The 21,909-nt window shown below is 47.7% G+C and overlaps 1 protein-coding gene across 1 annotated transcript; it reads left to right on the plus strand.

Moving 5' to 3' along the window:
- Positions 1–2,617: 2,617 nt before the first annotated feature.
- On the plus strand, positions 2,618–6,796 carry LOC306646437 (uncharacterized protein; the record flags this gene model as incomplete). The annotated part of the gene is made up of 5 exons (XM_079115064.1): positions 2,618–2,736; positions 3,707–3,818; positions 4,155–4,348; positions 5,429–5,604; positions 5,834–6,796. The coding sequence occupies 5 exons, from the start codon at positions 2,618–2,620 to the stop codon at positions 6,256–6,258; spliced, it is 1,026 nt and encodes a 341-aa protein (XP_078971190.1). The 3' UTR covers positions 6,259–6,796.
- Between the last annotated feature and the right edge of the window lie 15,113 nt (positions 6,797–21,909).

A 21,909-nucleotide genomic window follows, 5' to 3' on the forward strand; every position in this document is an offset into this window, starting at 1 on the left:
CCTTGCCTAGGGCCAGGGCGCTGGCCGGTCCATGCACTTGGTGTGCAGCAGCCATTCTGGGCGTTTTCTAAGTATCTCTGGAGGAAGATTGGAAGGAAACCACTCAGGAAAAGCACAGTACATCCTTCCACACCCCTGCCCCCAGCGGTTATTTGAGTTACCAGTTAAGCAAAAGATCTGGATTTTAGACCCCGAAGTTCACGACTGTTAGGGCCTGGAGATGAGGTGTCCCCCAAAACCTCCTGTGCGCGACCATGCAGGAATGTGCACAAGCGGATGACTAGCCGAGGAGCAGCCTAACTGGAATGGATGAAGGAAAGCAGGCAGGTCGGGGTGTGCCTGCAGGAAGTAGGTCAGGAGTCATGTCCTTGGTGTAACAGTTTGTCCCAGTCCCTTGCTCTTGCTGCCTCTGCTCCTGGGCTGCCTTGGCTGAGACTTTCCTCTACTGCACCCTTCCACCAGGATCTACCTCCCCTTGGCCCAGAGCTCTGGAGCCCACTGACCAGGTACTGAGCCTCTGCAACCCTGAGCCAAAATAAACTTACCCTCCTCTAAATTGTTCTCCTTCTGGTCACAATCAGGAAACCCTGACAGGAGGACCACAGCTGACACACACATCGCTGGTTCCTGCCATACGTTAGTCAACCAAGTAATGATTGAAGGCCTATGTCTGTTCAATTCTATATCATAATTTCTGGGGGGGGGGGGCGCTTCTGGAGATGAGGACCTTGGCCATCAAGAGAGAGGAACCAAACTTTCCTTTGAGAAATTCCAACTCCACGAATTCTTCAAAGTTAGGATGATACCAACAGGTGGGATTAGCTGGGGTTTTGTTTGTTTGTGTTTTGGTACCAGAGTGGAACCCAGGAGTGCTCCACTGAGCCAGAACCCCAGCCCTTCTTTAAGATTTAGAGACAGGCCCTGGCTGAGTTCCTTAGGGCCTGGCTGAGTTGCTGACACTGGCCTTGAACTTGCAATCCTATATCAGCCTCTCAAGTCATTGAGGCTATAGGTGTGAGGCACGGGCCATTATGTATTTTTATAAGAACACTTATCAGTTTAGGCAATAAGCCAGTATTCTTGAACAGGTCAAGACACAGAAACATATATTTGAACCACAGCCTCATCTAAGACTTTGTGACATCCTTATTCTGATTTCCTTGGTAGATTGACTAGTTTCAGCTTGCAGGAAAACTTTCTTTTGCATTATTTCTTATACTAGCCAAAAAATAATGATATTGACATCTAACTTGCATCTAACTTTCCACGTGCCAGGTGCTTGTTAGGAATGCCTGGCCTAGGAAGCCATTTGATCCATATGACACACCTATGAGAGAGATTCTTTATTTAGACTATTTTATGTGACTCCAACACAATGCCACAGACAGGGTAATCTATAAAGAAGAAAAACGTCTTTCTCTCATTTCTGCAGGCTGGGATCAAGGTGCCTGCCTCTGGGGAGGGCCTTCTTGCTGCATCACAATGTGGTAAAAGGCATCATCCCCAGGTCAGAAAGCAGGCTTAGCTCTCCCGTCCTCATGAAACCACCAATGCCATCAGGGGACACCACACTTCTGACTTCACCTAACACTCATTACTTCCTAAAGACCCCACCTCCAATTAGCATCAATTAATGTATTTGGGGGTGAGCTTTTGAACGCCTGAAATTTTTGCAGGACACATTTAAACTGAAGCACTATAATGATGCCCTGTAGCAGAAATTCAGAGAGGTTAAGTACCAAGCAAGGCCACACAGCTAATACACAATACAGTAGGACATGAACTGAGAACATCTGCACCCAGACTCAAGGTTGCTGGTCATAACATCTTCCTGATATCAAATATTGATGACATACTCCTCCACAGAAAAGGAAACTTCCAGCAGGTGTGGGGTGCATGCCTGTAATCCCAGCAGCTCAGGAGGCTGATGTAGGAGGATGGTGAGTTCAAGGTTGGCTGCAGGAACTTAGCGAGGGCCTAAGCAACTCACTGAGACCCAGTCTCTAGAAGAAAAGGAAAAGGGCTGGGGATGTGGCTCAGTGTTTAGTGTCCCTGGGTTCAATCCATGGTACCAAAATAAAGAAATAAATAAAATAACCAAATAAACAAACTTCCAGAGAGGATCAATTCACACTGCCCCTCTGCTGAGTCTCTACCTTCAATCATGGGTGATCCATGGCTGCCCCAGACTTGGCTTCCTCTCTCCATTTCTGAGGAAATGCCCAGTCACGTCACCCCACCTTGACGTCTCAGAGCAGTTAGAATCACTTTGCTCTTTGAGTTGTTTTTTTCCTGAAACTGCATCGCGGCAATCCTAACCTTTTCCTTTCTGTGCTCTGTCAATAAACCACCGCTTCTGTCACTTTTTATAAAAATCCAATTGAAAATGTGTCCTTTAAAATTGAATCGCCCAGGTGGGCGATTCAAACCTCTGTCAGACTGCAAACCTCTGTCATCCGCCTCTCATCAGCCCAAGGTGCTGGGCCAAGTGGTGAGACAGTTCCTCCTCTGTCCCTAGAACTCCTCCCACATCTCTGCCTCCATCTCTGGAGCAGCTCCAAGAGTTATTTTCCCCGCTTGCGAGTCTCCTGACCCTGCCTCCCAGAGTCACTGCCAGATGCAGCTTCCAGAGCCTGGCCCAGAGCAGGAGGGACAGAGGGGCGGTGCCACAGAGGAGAGGAGCCAACCAGGAGTGGAGGCTGCTGCCTTCCTGCTAGCCGAAGGAGGAGGCTGTGGGTGGGTGGCCTCTCAGGGAGGAGGTGGCTGAGAGCCAGGGAACAGGAAACCCAAAGCCCCATCCTGGCAGCCTGGGCCAGGCAGGCTGCCTGGGCAGCAGTGGGTCAGGGGCCACTGGGGACTCTGATGAGCTTGGGTTGCAGTACCATAGCACAGTGTTGAGACACTGCAGGTTCTGAGCAATTCCCTCAGCAGCCTCAGTGTCCTTGTGTCTCACTGCCTCAGGCCCATCAAGCCTGGGGACAGCAGGTTGGCCACGTGTGCAGTGGGGTCTTCTGCACTGCTCTCCCCGGGCAGGGTCTTGACCTGCTCTCCTTCAGCTGACAGTGTGGTCATGGGTACAGCGTTAGTTCCAGCCTCATCATTGATGAGACACAGTGACCATACCTAGAGGGCCATTGAGGAGATTCCCTGAGACAGTGTTTTTTGAGTGTTGAACTGTTCCTTCCAGGCACGGTGGCAAACTCCTCTCCATTCAATTACTCATGAGGCTGAGGTTGGAGGACACTAATTCTACACCAGCCTCAGCAAAGGAGAGAGGCCCTCCTCAATTGAGCAGAGGCCCATTCTCCAGAGAACAAACAGGGGATCATGTTTAAGGAGGGGCCGTGGTTAAGCACATTTGGGGTCCATCCCTGGGACCCAGAAGAACACAGAACAGAAGAAGCAAACACAGTGTTTTCTTCTGGGGGAAGAATCTCTTTCTCAGTCTCAGAGAGGAGTGGAGAAATCCTACTTCTGACTCTGTTGAGGAGTGTGTGACTTGGTTCCAGCTCTGAATCTCTAGTTAGTGACTAATTGACCTGCGAGAAGTTACTTGCACTGAGCCTCAATATGAGGATGAGAAAATAGGAAGCTGCCTCGGGTGCTGGGTTGCCAGGTCTGAGGCGGGTGGAGGCTCAGGACCTGGCACAGGAAGATGAAATGGCCAAGAGGGCAGGGATGTTCCCTCAGTCCCTGTTGGACTCAGAAAGGAGTGTGGCCTGTTGTCCTCGCTCCCTCCTCTCTGTGACTGCCTCATCTGTGTGTTTGTGAGTGACCAGCCTGTGACCCCAGCATTAGAGCCTCCCCAGGTGATACAGGTGAGTGACGACCCACACACCTGAATACAAGCTCTGAGCAGATGGCAGAAGGACCCTGCCAGACATGTGGGCAGCTAGGGAGGACCTGCAAGCTCCAATGGCACATCCAGTGTCACACAAAGAGCCCAAGGACAGAAAGGGTCTGAACCCATCTGCCTTCTACTCATGGGCTGCTCCCCAGGCCTTTGCTAAGCATGGAGGGAGGGTGTGTGGGTCGGCCACTCTCACTTGTGTCACGGGCCAAGGGGGTGGGCTACTCCCTTCATGATCTGCCAGCGTCATTTGAACGTTGCCACTGTTTCCATGTTGAGGTGTCCTCTTTGGTGCCCACACTAGGAGGAACAGAGCAAAGCTGCACCAGGGAACCTGTCTAGCCTGGTGCAGACATTCAAGGCGCTGGTGGTGGAGGACATCATCAATGGCCTGGTGCCTGCCCTGCAGAGGGGAAACGAGGCCTTCGTCCACGAATTCCTGCGTACCTACCAGGGTCTTACCAGCACCCACAAGCTGTTGGAACAGCTGTGCAGAAGGTGATACTCTCCTCCTTGCCCAGGGACCAACCCCTGCAGCATGTGTGGGAGGCCAGGCATCACTGAACCCCATCACTGTGGAAGGACAGGCCACGAGGGCCACCCTGCCGGGGTGTGGGCAGGACCAAGGAGAAGGAGCCCTGGCAGGTTGGCCTCAGGCTGGGGCCCAGGGCTCTGAGCTTCTCCCTGGGCCTGTCCTCAAGCTCAGAGACCTCAGGAAAGCAGCTCCCAAATTTAGGAAGAAAAGGAAAGTGTGGATTGCTTCTGGGAGGGCCCTGATCACCACGGAGCCAGACAGGGACCCCTGGGATGCATGCAGGGAACTCCTGGCCATTTCATCTTCCTGTGCCAGGTCCTGAGCCTCCACCCCCCTCAGACCCTGCAACCCAGCACCCGAGGCAGCTTCCTATTTTCTCATCCTCTTATGGTCCTGGAGACATAGAGGAAGAGGGTGGTGGGTGCATTAATCTCTCAAGGTAGCCTGTCACTCAGGAGGAGGGAGACACACCTCTCAGCCCTTGGGGCTCCATGACTCTCAAGCTGGTCAATCTCACCAGGCATCTAGGAGGTAAGGGTCCTGGTTTGTAAGAGGTGACACCCGCCTGGCCTTCTCTAGGTATGGAGACCTCAGGGCACAAGAGGAGGAGGAGCAGCTTAAAGTGAAGAAGTGAGTGGTCTTTAGTTGGAGAGGGAGGGTCCCCTTTTCCAGATGGGGCACCTCGGAGGCTGGTGTAGAGGAGGCTGGGCAAAGCCAGGTCCACCCTGCTGTGACTCCCAGCAGAGGGCTTTGCCTGTAGCAGGACACAGAGGGGAGGGTCAGGGATCCAAGGAGCAGAGGATTGGCCGGGGTCCCAGGGCCAGGCCCCATGAGTACCCCATCAACACAGCCTATCCCTCCAGTGCACCCACACTCTCCCACATGGAGACTGGACAGAAGCTGGGGGACCACCGCCACACACATCCCTCAGGATTGCCCTACTCGCTCAGTTCTCAGGGGGCTGCCATCACACAGGGGGCCTTGTCCAGGTCCAGCATGAGGTGCCAGGTGCTGATGGCTGCCTGCCCACTCCCACTCCACAGTGCCCTCTGCTCCATCATCCAAACGCTGATGCGTACACATCCTGAAGACTTCATGGGGGCCCCGGGTCTGAACACCCTGAGGCATCTCAACACCTTCCTGCAGCTCACCATGCCTGGGACAGAGCTGAGCCTCCAAGTACACAGACTCCTGGCACAGCTGGAGGACCCTGAACCCAGTGAGTGTGGGCCTGTGATGAGCACACTGGGGTAGATGATGGTGTGAGGAAGCCTTGTGCTGTCCCCACAGGAATTAGCATTTAGTTCTGAGCCATACAAGTCCAGTGGCCCTGGTCTGAGAAGACACCTGCCCAGGGAGAGGAGCTGCCTGACTCTCAGGGCAGGTGCTGGTGGCAAGTGGGAAAGGCCCAGGGCAAGGCAGTCATGTTGGGCTCTTTCCTTCTGCAGCTGCAGTGCCACCAGAAGTGCCTCCAGCAGAAGAGCCCCAGTTTTCAGCAACAGAGCTCAGGGCCATACCCGCTGAGCTGGGGGTAGATCCACCATCCAAACTGGAGAACAGATCCACCAGCACACCATCAGCACAGGGAGCGCCAGGGCCTCCAAGCACCACCGGGACACCTGGGGCCCAGGAGACAGCTCAGCTGCCAGCCACCAGCCCAGAGGACATTCACCCCTGTTTTTCTGGGGCTGTGGAGGGCAAGACCCATGTACACATGTCTTGGAATGGATTCTCCTCCCTCTCTGGTGGCAGCAGTTGCAGACACCAAGAAGCTAGAAGTGGCAGGTTCAGGAGGAGACAAGGCAAAGCCCACTCCACATCTTCCTTGTTCCCAGCAGAAGAGGTCTGTTTACGTTGTCACAGCTATCCATAGGTGTGTGTCACGGTGACCTACACTCACACAGCCGGGTCTGAATGAGCCATTCTCACATCTTTGACAGCAGCAGGTCACCAGAGGTGGACGTTTGCCCAGCTGATGACAGAGCGCTCCTTCCCACCTGTGTCCACCTCCCCTCAGAGGCTGACATCGGTTCATGTTCACTGCTACCTTTCTCCCCTTTGAATGTTCCTTTACTCAGTGGAAGTGGACAGGGTGGACCCCTGCCTGGTGGTCGAGGCCCTGCCCTCTCCCCTCCAGCCTCCAGGCTCCCAACCTTGCCTGTGAAGACAACCCCACTGAAACGCAGGTCACACCTTCTGATTTTTGTGACTCCATGGTTAACAACCCTCAGAGCTTTGATCCTCCTGAGAGCCGTGCTCACTGATGGTGGTTCCAGGGCGGCCACATACTGAACCCGCCTCCCTCCTCCAGCAGTGCACTGTGAGCCTGTCCTAGAGGGAGCCCTGTCCCCATCTGTGGTCCCGGGAAGGGTTAGTTCTCAACAGACTTTCCTCACCTGACTTCTTTTTCAGAGATGAACTGGGGACTCTCAGAACCTTGTAGGTCACAGAATCAAGCCCACCTTGAGGACAGCAGCAGCCACTGATGTCCGCCTGGACTGCAGTGTGTGTGCACAGTGATGTGGAATCCAGTTTCACAATGACATGTTTTTTCGTAGGCAATGGGCCTGTTTCTTTATATATTAGTGTTTGGGTTATTTCTTCCAAACAGATTTTAGGATTCTAATGTAGGCTATATTTCTTTCTTGCAAATCTTGTTATAAGATTCTTTTCATTTTTATTAAATTTTTTAGTATAATGTCATTGAGCATTTTGTTGGAAATGAGAATTTTTCACAGGTTAGAAGAGAAACACTCTCAGAGAAAACTACTCTTTGTTGCACATTTGCCTTCTTTGTATACGGAAACTCTCATAATAAGCAGTGGGCAGGTTTCTGAGTTATAAAATCATACCATCTAGGAAGAAAGGGCCAGTGGCCTTCTGCTCCCTCACTGTGCCCCCCAGAGCTACGTGTGTGGACAGGGCCCAGTGAGCTGACCTTCACCCACCAGGATGGAGTGGCAGCCACGTGGGCACTCAGCCTGTGTCTGCCCCATGCTTTGGCAAATGTGCTTCACAAGTTTTAACCATTTCCTTCTATTCCTATTGGACTGAGTGTGTTTTTGTTTGGGATGAATAAACATCAGCCTGTGAAGCTCTCCTCACCCCTCCTCTGTGGATTTATTATAAAATGTGTCTTTCCCAACATGGAGCCCCAGCCCACCTGCAGCCTGAGGAGCACAGGGCACCCTGTGCAGTCCCCACTCCCACTCCTGGGGGACAGGCCTGCTGGTGCCTGGAAACCCTCTTCCCTGCCTCACCCATGAGCAAGCGTCCCTCTCAGCCCAGCCTGGCCAGCTCTCCACATTTAGTCTGGCGATGTCCCTCCTGGGGCTCCTCTCCCCAGGTCACACTGTGGTCTTCCCGTTTCCACAGGCTGAGTCCTGCTGAGGAGGTGGTGTCCCTGGGGCAGTCACCTCCTCTGGGTACTGGCCATGGAGGGAGCGGTGTGCCCCTCAGTCCAGCCACAGGTCCCGCGGGTGCTCCTAGCACAGCTGCGGGCTGGGTCCCTCACCTGGTTCTGGTGGCTCTGAGCCTCCAGGATTTGCTCCTGACACACCCGCTCAGGTCGTTGCCCATCCTCACTGCACAGTGGGTTCTCTGCTGGGCACCCCTGCAGACGTAAGGGCTCTGTCACCTGCTGACTGGTGGCTCCCACTGACCTGCAGCTGCATGCTGACCTCAGTGCTCAAAGTCCCAGTGGACGGTGCCTCTCTGGATGGTGGTCTCCACCAGCCCTGGACTCATCTGCCCGGCCCCCTTCTCTCTGTGGTTGTCCTCCCACCTCTTTTGGGCAACCCTGCTGATTGACATGTTGTCCAGTTCACCCTCCTCTCCCCTTCCAGTGGCCTCTGGGAGATGCCTGATGACCTCAGACCTGTCCCCTGTCCAGCAGGTGAGGACATTCCTCTGAGCTCCTCCACAGGCTGAGTGGGGTCTGAGCCTCTCCCTGGGGCCTCACCGCCTGCACCCATCCGTGTGTGTGGTGTCACGCTTCCATAGGGGCAGCAGGCAGGGTGGGCACCCCAGCTGGGGTCCACGCTCTGTCCAGCGAGGTCCACAGCCTGCACTCCAGCTTAGTGCTGCCTCTGCTGCCACTAGGAGCACCCTGGCTCAGGGACAGCAGCATCACCACCACTTTCCAGTGTGGCAGGGGAATCCTCAGCCTTCATCCTTTACAGCACTTGCAGACCCCTGACCTTCTATATGTGGATATGGGTTTAGAATCAGCTTGTGAGGGTCCCAAAAAGAGACCATGCAGTGACAATGTGTTGTATGTGCAAGTCCATCTAGCCTGGGGTGACCACTGTGCAGCATCTGCCCAGCCCGAGGGGAGCCTCTGCCTGGCTGTCCCAGCGGGGGGCCAGCCAGTCCCACTAGAAGGAGATCTGACCGAGCCAGGGCTGCCCACCACAGTTCGAGGCTCGGCTTCCCATTAGCAGATGGCAGACACGTTTCCTCTCCAGCCCTTGTGAAGATGAAGCAGGACCCAGTGGGCACTGCAGACCCAGGCTTCTCACCAGCTTTGTGCCGAAGCACCTGGCTGGGTGCTGCCCGGGGGTCCTGAGCTGCCCTCCTCTGAGCAGAACACCCAGTGCCAAGAGCCTTTTCTCCTCACAGTCTTGGAGTGATGGCCCCTTCCCCAGGTCCAGGTCTGCTCCACTTGGCTTCCAGCCTGGGAGGGCAGCACCCACTTCCCTTGGGCACCTGGCTAGGCCCTGGCCAGAGGCAGGCTCCAGCTGGCCAAGGTGCTCTGCAGACTGCAGTAGCTACGGGCAGCAGGCCGCCACCGGGCGGTGGATCCACACAGTGCAGGCCCAGTGTGGGAAGCTCCCTCAACCCCTCCATGTCCACCATGGGGTCCACAGTGCCTTGCTTCTAGGGACCTGGAGGGCACCTCCTGCATTTGAGCTGTGAGCATGACCCAGCCCAGCTCCTGGGCATGGCCAGCCTTCCAGCACCTGTGGAAGCCTCTACTGCATTTGTGATGCAAATTTTTTTCATTGCATTATAATTATTAATTAGTAATAAAATTTCATGCCAAGCAGGGCACAGTGGCACATGCCTTCAGTCACAGTAGCTTGGGAGGCTGAGGCAGGAGGATCATGAGTTCAAAGCCAGCCTCACCAAAAGTGAGATGCTAAGCAACTCAGTGAGACCTTGTCTCTAAATCAAGTACAAAATAGGGCTGGGGATGTTGCTCAGTGGTTATGCACCCCTGAGTTCAATCCATGGTACCAAAAAGAAATTTAAAAAAAAGAGAGAGAGAAGAAAAGTTTCATGTTGACTCATGGAAAGTGGCAAGTCAAACCTTGTGCCAGGCTGTGCCACCCTCCGCATTGTGTAGCTGCAGATAAAGTCCCCAGCAGAGCAGGAAGGTACTGTGGGGGAGGACACACACACACACACACACACACACACACACACAGTGCACCCTGGAGAAGGTGAAATAGAAGCTCCTGGAAATGAGGCCCAGGAAGGACACTGAGCATGTTGGGTACTCAGAGGAGGCTGCCTTCCCTGGGGCAGTGCCCCTGAGGGTTAGTGATGGAAGATCCGAGGTCAGGCAAAGTGGGTGTCTCTGGAAATTTCATCCCATTTGGACCTCACATTTCTCAGCTGTGAAATGGGCCAGCAGCCTGCTCCCAGGATTGTAGGAACACAAACTGAATGTGGCGGCCTGCGAGCCCCCTACCCTCCTTGTTCTAAAGTAAGGGCAAGAGCCGTTCATCTGTGGAAGATACAAGGTGGAACTAGACGAGCAAAGTGTTCATGTTCAAGAAGCATGTTCATCTCTTCCAGAGTCTAATGCAGGCTGGTTGGAGGCTTAGTGGTAGAGCGCTTGCCCAGCCTGTGTGAGGCCCTGGGTTCCATCCTCAGCACCACAGGAAAAAGTAAGTAAATAAACAAATTAATTAATTAATAAGATACAGTATCGTGAACCCAGTGGCATCTTACCCTGAGCTGCTTCTCCACACTGTTGGTGTGTTTCTTTTGAGAGGATCTCACTAATTTTCCAAGGCTGCCTTTAGATGTGAATCCCTGCCTGACTCCTCAAGATGCTGCAAGGCAGGCCTGTGCATAGGCCCAGCTACGTGGAACTTGTCACAGGACTTCAAACTGGGACTTGATGTTTGGGGTGGACTCTCAGTGAGGGTCACTGTTCAAAGTGATTCGTGCACATTGAATGCTGGGAAGGTCCTGGGAACACACCCACTGAAGTCACCACGAGCCAGGGAGCATCTTCAGGACTAGGCCTTTGAGGACCACCCTTTAAAAGTCCCTGTGATTGTCAGACTCAGAGCCCCAGGTGCAGCCTGCCTGACCGGAGGCAGGTGCTGCGGGAACCGCCCACTCCTGCCTGCTACCGGGCGACTCTGTTTGGACACTCAACATGTGAGGGATCGTACCAGATGTACCACCAACCCATGGCCTGAAAAAAGACAGCCCATACCATCGTGGCCTAGAGGTACATGCAGCTCTCAGGGCAGGGCATGACTCAGACATGAAGAGGTGACTTACAGATCCTGTGACATACTACAGGTAGCATGGCTGAAAGTGGGATCTCAGCCCAGGACACTGCCACGCTGGGGTGGAGATAGGACTCCAGGAGAGGAGGAGACCTGGACGACGCTGAGCCTGCCCAGCTGAGGGAACAGTGGCAGACACCAGAGTCCATGCAGCAGTCTGTCTGCCAGAGTGACAGCAGCAGGAATGGCTCTGTCTCACTGTGTCCCTGCAGGGCCCTCTTCCCTCCACGGCAGGCGCTGCAGTGCAAACTCTGACACCTGCCAAATGGGCAAGAAATGCACATCCCCATTACACAGATGGGGAAACTGAGGCTTGCTAATGCTCCCCTCTGCCAAGCAGATGACAGAGCCAGGGTCTGAATGCTAGACTGAGAGGCTCAGTGGGGCCCAGCAGATGAGGGGGTCACACCAAAGGCCATGCCCAACCCCTGCTCCACACTTCCATGTTCTGCTCCTTGTGTCCACAAGTCAAAAGTGCATTTAGGACCCTGTTATGGTGTCAATGGGAATATCCATGACAGGCACGAGTGTTGAAGACCTGTCCCCTCTGCAGCAGTGCTCAGAGGCGGAGCCCTCAGAAAGTGAGTGGATCACAAGGGCTCTGACCTCATGGGTGGATCAATCCATTGATCAGTTCGTAGGTGAATGATGATTGACAGGTGGTAAAACCACAGGAGATGGGATCTAGTTGGAGGAAGCCGGTCATGGGCACACTCCCTGGGGACCACAGCTTGTACCCATCCTTCCTTTTCTTTTCCCCTCCCTCCCTCCCTCGCTCCCTGCTTGCCACAGGCCTATTTGTTCTTCAGCAGCTCCTCTGAGAGACCTGTGGCCCTGCCCATGGGACTTCTCCCCTTTTCATTCCTGGGACTTGCATCAGGACAGACTGGGAGCACGGGGAGGTGACAGAGGAACTGAGCAGCTGATGTCCTCACCAGGCAGAATGGAGGAAGCAAAGAGGCACAATGAAGAGGCAGGCGATAAGTAAAGGATTTATGGGTAAAGAAATGTTGTCGAGCCTGAGACTTGAAGGTTCTTGAGGACAGGTTACCAAAGAAGAAAACAGGCACGGAGTCCCCAAACCCAAACCAAACCACTACTGTGAGGGGCCCAAGAGAGAGGAGGGGCACAGAGCAAGTCTTCAGCTGGATCGCTTGCAAACATCTGGAAAGGAAGCAAGATTTAGAGCCTGATGGGAGCAGCAGGGTCCCTGACACACCCAGGTGTAACATACATCTTCTTGTGATCATGGACCTATGTCCCTTGGTCACTGTCCCAGACTAAAGTGGAACACAGCAGAGGAGAGCAAGCTAACTGCAGTCAGCAACTGTCTGTTCATGTCACTTGTAACAGGAAAGTACCGGGCACAGTAGATGCTCCCTAAGTAACACACACTCCATAGACTGGAAAGAATGAAAGGAATATTACTCAGTCACATAAAGAATGACTTTATGACTTTTTCTGGTAAATGGATGGATCTGGACACTATTATTCTAAGCAAAATAAGCCAATCCCCCTGCCCCTGTTAAACAAAAACAAAAACAAAGATCAAATGTGCTGTCTGCCATGTGGAAGCTAACCCACATAAGGTGGGGGACAGAAGTTCAGTAGATTAGCCCAGGGGAATGAAGGGAAGGGAGCAGAGCAGGAACAGGAGAGACAGGGGGATGCATGTGAAAGAACTGTCCTACCTTCACATGTGAATGCGACACAGTGAATCTCCACATCATGTACAACCACAAGACTGGGATCCTAATTAGAATAAGATGTCCTCCATGTTTGTATAAACATGTCACATATACTCTACTGTCATGTGCAACTGAAAAGAACAGATTTTTTGAAAAAAAGAATGAATGGAAATGGAATGCTATGGTACTCCCCCAATTGTACCATCTGTTTTTAAAGGCATATGATCATTCTTTTTTGTTTTTCTTTTCCTTTTTTTTTTTTTTTTTTTTTTTTTTTTTTTTTGCAGTGCTGGGGATCAAACCCAGGGCCCTGTTCAGAAGGAGGAGGAGGAGGAGGAGGAGGAGGAAGAAGGAAGAAGTAGGAAGAAGGAAGAAGAAGAGGAGGAGGAGCAGGAGGAGGAGGAGGAAGAAGAAAAAGAAGGAGAAGGAGGAGAGGGAGGGAAGGAGGGAGAGAGAAAGGCCTGGGGAGGGGATGAAAAGATCCATGGCATTCTCCCAGTGACCTACTCCCTCCAGCTAAGTCTCCTCTCTCAATAGTCTATTTAGCCTCAAATGGATTAATCCACTCGCAAGGTCATAGCTCTCATGATCTCATCATTGCCTAAAAGCCCCACCTCTGAGCTTTGCTGCACTTTTTCTGTTTTGTTTCATTTCATTTTGCTGTGTTTGCAGGACTAGAGATGGAGCCCAGGGATGTTCTAAAATCACCAACCCTCCTCCTTCTCCTTGCTTCTCCTCCTCCTTCTCCTCTTCCTTCTTATTATTATTATTTTTAAAATTTAGGCCAGGTTTTGGTCAATTGTCAAGGCTGGTCTTGAACATGGGATCCTCCTGCTTCAGCCTCCTGAGCCACCAGGCTTTCAGGCACACAGCACTTCATTGAGCACTTTCTGGAAATTTCTATGGAAAATAACAGGAAATAGTTTTAGACCAGTGACTGCTGAATCTGGAGGTGATTGACAGGTGTTTGTTTTGTTATTTTGATGGCTCCAGAAATTGAAAACCGGGTCCTCTTCAAGGTAGGCAAGGGCTTCACCATTGGCCTTTCCATTTTTTATGTTGAGACAGTCTCATTTTGTTGCCCAGGCTCCCTGGAATCTTGGATCCTCCTGTCTGAGCCTTTGGAGTAGCTGAGATTGAAAGTATGTGCCCACCTCTGACAACTTCTGAGCCACATCACCCCTCAAACAGATTAAGTCCTCTTTGAAATTTCCACCTTACAATTTGTTCCAAGGCTGGGCATGGTGGCACCTGCCAGCAATCCCAGTGACTAGCGAGGCCCAGGCAGAGGATTGCCCCTTGGAGACCAGACTCAGCAATTCAACACAGACCTAAGCAACTTGGTGAGACATAAAATAAGCCAAATAGTCAGTGTTCCCTGGGTTCAATCCAAAGCAATAAAAAACATAAAATAGAATACACTTTTTTGGGAGGTTGCTGGGGATTTAATCCAGGGGTGCTATATCATTGAGTTGCATCCCAACACCTTTTTATTTTTGTCCACATTTTTATCATTGCATTCTAGTTGTGCATAACGATGGGATTTCTAGCTACATGTGCATGTGGGCTTTGCTGGTCTCCAGAACTCAGTGCTGCATCAATTTGCAGTCTCTTCGCCAGGCTCCACTCCATTTTACTACACCCTCATTCACAGAAATACTTCATTCTAGAGGTGAGTGGTAAACACAGAACATTGAATAGAGGTTCCTGGGGGCTAGGGCCGGGGGAGTGAGGAGTTGGTGCTTTATGGGCACACAGCTCCTGAGGGGAGAAATGACATGTTTTGGAAATAGAGAGTAGGGAGGGTTGCCCAAAATGGTGAATGCAATTAATGCCACTGAATTGCACTTAAAAACATTTCACCAGATACAATGGCACATACCTGCAGTTCTGGCTCCTCAGGAGGCTGAAGCAGGGAGATCATATCAGTCCAGGAGTTGAAGACCACACTGGGCCTCAGAGCCAAAACCCTACTTTCAAGGAAAACACAAAAAGTTTAAAGTGAGAATTTCCAACAGGGCCTGGTGGTGCACATCTCTAATCCCAGGGACTCAAGAGGCTGAGGCAGGAGGATCACAAGTTCAAGGCCAGCCTCGCACCTTAGTGAGGCCCTCAGCCACTCAGTGAGACCCTGTCTCAAAATCAAACAAAAAAATGGCTGGGGATGTGGCTCAGTGGTTCCTGGGTTCAATCCCTGGTACCAAAAAACAAAACAAAAACAAAACAAAATTAAAACCAGGAAGATGAGAGGAGAAATAACCACAGATAAGGAGCAATTAATCATCTGGAGAGACAGGAAGCAAGTGAATCTGGATAGCCAGTTTCTTTATTGGATCTCCTATTGTCCTAGTTGACAATCTGGTGAACTAGGATGAAGGAATTGTGGAATCGGTCTTTTTTTCATTGTTTTTCTTTTTAGTTATACATGACAGTGAATGTGTTTTGGTGAATTATACCTGTATAGACTATAATATACTATATTTAGGATCCCACTCTTATAGTACATGATGTTGGGGTTACCCTGGTTATGTATTCAAATACAAAGCCAGGAAATTTATGTTTCAGTTGATTCTACTATCTTTCCTCTTCCCCTCCTCCCTCCCTTTCTCTTTGTTTCCCTTTGTCTAATCCAGAGGATTTCTATTATTCCCCTTCCCCACCTTCCCTTGTTTGGGGTTAGCATCCTCAAATCAGAGACAACATTTGGCCTCTGGTTTTGGGGGACTGGCTTATTTCACTTAGCCTGATAGTCTCCAGTTCCATCCATTTACCAGCAAATGACATCATTTCATTCTCTTTTAAGGCTTGTGTAATAATCCATTGTGTATATGTACCACATTTTCTTTTATTCCATTGCATCTGTTGAAGGGCACCTAGGTTGGTTCCATAAGCTTAGCTATTGTGAACTGAGCTGCTATAAACACGGATGTGGCCATGTCACTGTAGTATGCTGATTTTAAGTCTTTTTTGCTATAGGACCAAGTGGGATAAACTGGGTCAAATGGTGGTTCCATTCCAAGTTTTCTGAGGAATCTCCATAAGCTTTACCGCAGCTCGGTGGTACACCAATGTGAAGCCCACCAGCAATGTATGAGTGTGCCTGTTCCCCCATATCCTCACCAATACTTATTGTTACTTGTATTCTTGATCTGTTGCCATTTGACTGGAGTGCAGATGAAATTTCAGTGTAGTTGTTTATTTGAATTTCTCCTAATACTAGAGATGTTGCATACTTTCTCCACTATCTGTCAACCAATGACTTGGTCCCTTTCTATTACAAGAATCTGAAGACAGAATCCACATGGAACACTTGGAAAGGCAGGCCCCCTGCCACTCCCCCAGAACCATGCACATGTGGGGCAAAGTTTAATCTTCCATAAAGGGTCAAGGTGTGTCACCGGGATGGAAGGGGTGATGCTGGCAGGGAAGGGCCACTGTGGTCACTTCCTGCAGCTTTGCACCAAGGGCCTTTTCCAAGGTTAGATGATCAGCACGTTCACTTGAGTCTCAAGTGCCATTCTGTTCTTCTGGGTGTGAAAACGAAATCATCACTTTGAGAATTAATAGCAATAGTCAAGAATAAAATAGCTTCCTTTGGCCAGGCGCAGTGGTGCACATCTGTAATCCCAGCATCTGGGGAGGCTGAGGCAGGAAAGATCACAAGTCCAAGGCCAGCTTCAGTAACTTAGTGAAACCCTGCCTCCAAATCAATAAAAAGGGCTGGGGACATGGCTCAGTGTTAAAGCATCTCTGGGTTCAATCCCTAGTACCAAAAAACAAAAACAAAAAACAGATAAATAAAACATAATAAAGGCCCTACCCACAAATCCAGTACCATTCTGACGGTACTAGGGGTTAGTATGATTTGGGGAGGCTCATCCAATATGGTGATTTGAGATGCTTTATCATTGGGGGTTTTAATGGAAATATTGACAATTACATTCATAATTATGTATGATGAAATGGAAAACATTGAATTCAATGATTTAGAGGATTGGGTTATATTGGAGAGTGAGGAACTTGGTTTGATTTAGGAAGATTCTGTAGGTGTGACTGAATGGTACAGCTATAGAACTTGCTTAATAGTTACGGCTGGTTGATCTTTACATTTTCATTGTTATTGATATTACTCATGGAAATGAAATAACAGCTGTTAAGGCTAAAATCAGAGATAGTAGGAATAGTAAGAAGTTAGTTTAATTAGTCCTTTTTGATGAGAGGTGAGGGTTGAAGGTATTATTTGAATATGGAAAATAGATTTGGGGGTTGCTTTTTTCTAGTCAAATTAGATCTAATAGAGTGGATGCTGATTTTGGACTTACAGATAGATTTTGCCTATGGTGGGCAGGCAGTGAATAATAGTTGGAAAGAACGTAGGAGATTTGAAAATTTAGAGGCATTGATTGAAAATTTAGAGGCCACCGGTACATTCTGTACTGGTGGCCCTGGCCTCCTGGGCCCCCCCGACTTTCCAAGCCCACTCCAGCCCTGTGTGCTTCCTTCATTACTAGTCAAACCAGAGGACGCCAGATGTGCCTGATGTGGTTAATTCATGCAGACTGGTGAATCAGAGGAAGGGAGGGTGGGGGGAGTTGAGATTGGGTGGTGTGTCTAACCAAGGATAACCTTCCTGTCCTAACACTCTCAGAGACAAGGTGCTGGTGAGTTCTAAACCATGTTCAGTTATTTAACCAGAGGAACTGCCCCTTGGTCGCCCCCACTCATGGTTTGCTGTCAGGGACGCTCGCCTCTGAGGACCCACAGAGGACGGCTACGCCCTGGCCTGATCTTCAAGATGGTGCCTGGCGCGGTGCCAGAACAGGCTTGAAGCTGTCAACCAAGTTTCAGGAAGTACTCCTGAGTGGGCTGATGTACTTTGGCTTTGCTTGTGTACAGGACATGTTTTCAGGAGTTTACTTTGATATGTCCATGCATTCCCACCTGGAACAACTTTCTGATTGGTCCCGTATTCTTATTAACCTGGAGTAGTTCTCATTGAGGAGCCTTTTGTCCACATTAAAGAGAAGAGCTTCACTGCACCAAAAAATGAGTACGTGTTATCATTCCTTCTGAGGGTGGTGGGAAAGTGATAAGTGGTGCCGAAACCAGGACTCAGGAAAAACAAAGCAGGAGATAAATCAGGTAAAATTATAAAGAAAAATTCTGGCAGTAAAGTTAGCAAGAACTTTGCAAACGTGATAAATTTCGCAGGGAACTTGCGAGGAGATGAAGTTTGCAGGAATTGCGAACGAGATAAGTTCGCAGAAATTTGTGACCAGATTAAGTTCCCAGGATGTGCAACTGAGACTTGTGTCTATTGTAAAGTTAATGTGTGTGCTTTCGCTTTTTGCTATTGCTATTAGGGTGACTTATTTTGTGTGCTGAAGATTTACGTAGCTGTATTTTAAATGAGTGCTGAAGTTGAGATTAGTACAAACAAGTATATGCCCCCTTCCCCCTTGCCGGGCCTTGCTGAAGCCTGCATTGGAATTTAAACTGTAGCAGTCTCAGTGGAAGAGGGGGGAGTAACCTGAGAGGTAAAAAAAAGGTCTCCGTTCAAACTCCTGGGCTGCTACAACAGAACTAACTCATTTTCTAGGATTCTTGTTTTTGTTTTGTTTTTCTTTAATGCTGTATTAGTCTGAGCTCATAATTATCGATCCCTACGTACCTAGGTTAATGATTTTTTTGATCAGTTCTATTTTTTATTCAACTAGTGTTTTTAAACATCTGTTACATTGCAATGGAGATAAACATGACAAAGCCTTTGTTTTTGTGGTTATGTGTATATGTTATTGTTTAAGGTCGTATTGTCTAGTATGTATCTGACAAAATTGACATAAAAAATAAGCGCACATAAAATTAAAAATTTAAAAATGGATCTAAATACTTTTCACATGAATTAAAAGGGTTCAATTTAAATTGTGTAAACTAATAAAAGTGAAATGTCTTTAGAATAATTTGCAAGTCTCTAGGTGGTCAAGCTAATAAAATATTGATGTTTCATTAAATGTCTAATATCAATTGTTTCTCCTAGGACTTTTCTTCAACAGGAAAGAGGCAAAAAATACTGTTCAGGACACAGGTCTGATATATTGGGTTTCTTGCAGAATAAATAAATTAGAGTTAACATGTATGGGATTACACAAATGTGGTTTTGTAGAGACATCTGGTTAATTTACAAAGTTAAAATGCTAATTGTTTAAATAACATTAAGTACTCTTATAAGTCCGTTAAAATCCATGGAGTAACATACTTAAACATTATTGGTGTTTCATAGGTTGGTAAATTAAAAGTGTTTAAAGTTGCTTTGTGTCATTACTAAAAACAAGGTTATTAAGAGTTAGTCCTAACAGGTAAAACCCCAACCCGGAGGGTGAGCGTTCCATCTGCTCCTTTACCACTTCCCCCTGCTCCCCTTCCAGTTCTGCAAAGCTCCAAGGAGCTCTTAGATTTGGAATTTAGAGTTACCATCTCCCCTCTCACTGTGTTTTCAGCTTTAGAGTACTATAAACAACAAGTATTTTAATCTTGCTAAAATGGAGTAATTTATCTAAATTTCAGAAATTTCATAAGAGTTGTTTCAGATGTGAACAAAAAGGTGTCAACAGAAAGGAAAGAGAAAATAAAAGGTTCTGGGTATGTGAACTATATTTAGTAAAAGGGAAAAGGAAATGTTTCTGGTAGAGTGTTTAATGTGATGAATACATGAAGGTCTAAGTAAGTGCTAAGAAGTCTGTGTGTAAGTAAGGGCAAAATGTCAACAAAATTTGCATGAAACTAAGTTGGTACAAGTATGTGAGCAATCAGTTAAAGCTGTTTATTAAGGTTTTTTCTTAAAGTTAAATACTACTATACTGACATAAACTGAGTTTAATCTATATGGGTATAATGACATGGTAAAATGACAAGGATTTGAAACACTAATTTACTCTTACTTTGTGTCTATTAAGTTTTATTCTTTAGAACAATTAGTCCTTAAATTGGGGGGTGTATACAATTATGGTTAAACAACTGTTAGAGTACTGTACTATGTTACAGAGTCTACATTTTCTTTAAAAACTAAATTTGGTAAGATAAAAGTGTCAAGGTAATTGTGAAATGGTCACTGTTGTATATTAAAAGTGTTCATATTTTCCAGGTATACAAGTTTTTAAAGCAGGGAATTTATCAAGCGCTGCTATTCTCCAGAATAAACTTGTCTGTAATGGTAATCTTAAACTTAAGGAGTACATTTTATTGGGGATTTATTTTTATCATTTAATATTCTACTATGGGACCTATTATCAATTACATATAAGTAAAATTGGTTACTTATTTCACTGAGATAAAAATTTAAATGTGAATGTATATCTAAGAGTTAGTGACAGCCTGATTTGTTCATATAGTAGAAGGTGAAAGCATTTTGCCACACAAAAGGAAAGTTAAAAGCTCTCTCAACCTTTCTTTATTCACATTTTAGATACAATGTTAAATTGTGTTAATTATAAAGTTTATATAGACTCAGGAAACAGTAAATGTAAACTACTTAATGATATTTAAGGAAGAAGCAAAGATCAACATCAAAATTGGAACACTTAAGATCTGTAAAGAGCCACACCTTCCCTGAGATAAGACTCTGCCTCCCACCTAACTGCATGTTAGAGTGACTCCAAAATAAGTCAGACTTCAGCTTTAAATTATAGTCAAAAGATTGTTTTTTGTTGTAAAAGTACTATGATCTCAAATAGGGGATAATGTGGTTCTCAGTCAAAATTCAAGATAGCTATTATACAAGCTGAATATATTTTTACTCTTGTTAATTTCATTTTGTAAAACTGTTACCTGTTAATGTTTTGCAGAAGTAGCTGCTTTAAGAACATACAACCTAGGTAACTTGTGATAAGAGGCCATCACCTACAAAACAGATAGTATGTGGTAGTACTTTAATAAAAGGGAAAATAACTGTAATGTTATAAACATTGAAGCTAAAGCCCAGTACTCTTACTTTATGACTGGTGAGACTGGCTTGCTGGATGATTAAGATCAAACTTAGAAATTGGAATTAAATACAGAGACCAAGGGGGGGAAAAAAAAAACAGTATCTTGCCCTCAAAGTCAGCCTGAATCCAGGGAATAAGAGGACTTCTCTAAGGATTCTCTAAGGAGTGTTGCAACTCTGGGTCACACCACCTCCTGATCAAGGTGATTGTTGAGACTAGAGGATGAAAAATCACTCAGTGCATCTGCTGCAGAGGAGATTCATGGGAAAAGGGAGACATCCCTTGATGCTTCCAAAGGAAGCTACCTCATCAAAGAGACCCTGCCTAACCAATGGCACTGGTGGAGCTAAGAAGCTGCTCTTAAGTTCTCTATGAGTGGCCCCTGTGGGAACTTAGCTGACTCTTTAACAGGAACCAGGTCAATTTGACTAGCTTGATCTTAGACACCCAGCAAAACAGTTAAAACCAAAATATAGCCATTCTTGGGCATTTAAAAGAAATAATAGTTAAAAGTAACTTAAGATGTACACTTGTATTAGCCCACTAGAATATAGACTGGAAGCTACAAATGAAAGAAAGATTCTTCAGCAAATGTGCCTGATAACTATCAAGAGAAACTGCCAGAGTCAGAAGTTTTTAGTCAGTTTAAGACCTTCCTAAGCTACACAGGTAGACTTAATCTATATTTGCTAGTATGATTACCTAGCCCTAAGTAACAGAAGTATAGAGATCTCTACTAAACACAGGTTATACCTATAAAGGGATATTTTAGAAAAATCAGATGACATTAAGTAGCTTAACTATATTTTCTGGGGACATCAATGACATTAAGAGTTAAATGTTGTGTTTACATTCCTATAACCTGGAAAATGTTAAAGTCCCCAAATAAAGGCCTTGTCCTCTCCAGCCTTTGCTAGGCCTAGTTATGGGAACAATTTCTCAGTTCTTCCACCTCCTGGTGAGAGATTGCCTTCTGTCATTTTCATGATACTCAGTGGCATGTTTCAGATGCTGCAACATTTACCTGGTACTAATCTCAGTTCAGTACTCATGTCTTTTGTTCTTCTATCATAGAAGCACCCACCCCAGATGACTTTAAACCTGCTCTTCCCCAGCCAGACTTCTACCTTGGACTCCTCGATTACCCAATTTTTTAAAAAAGAGAACTCCAAACTGCTTGTCCCACGCTGCACCCTTTCGCTTTGAAAGCAGCCAGAACGATCAGCACCACACTTTCTTACAGCAGTTGGGAGTTCCTAAAGGGGGGAATGAAGCCAGAATTAAGGACAGGTAGTTAGTGTAGAAATAGGAATCGGGTCATTCA

The sequence above is a fragment of the Sciurus vulgaris genome (assembly GCF_902686455.1).
Source record: "Sciurus vulgaris genome assembly, chromosome: 16".
Lineage (NCBI taxonomy): Eukaryota > Metazoa > Chordata > Mammalia > Rodentia > Sciuridae > Sciurus > Sciurus vulgaris.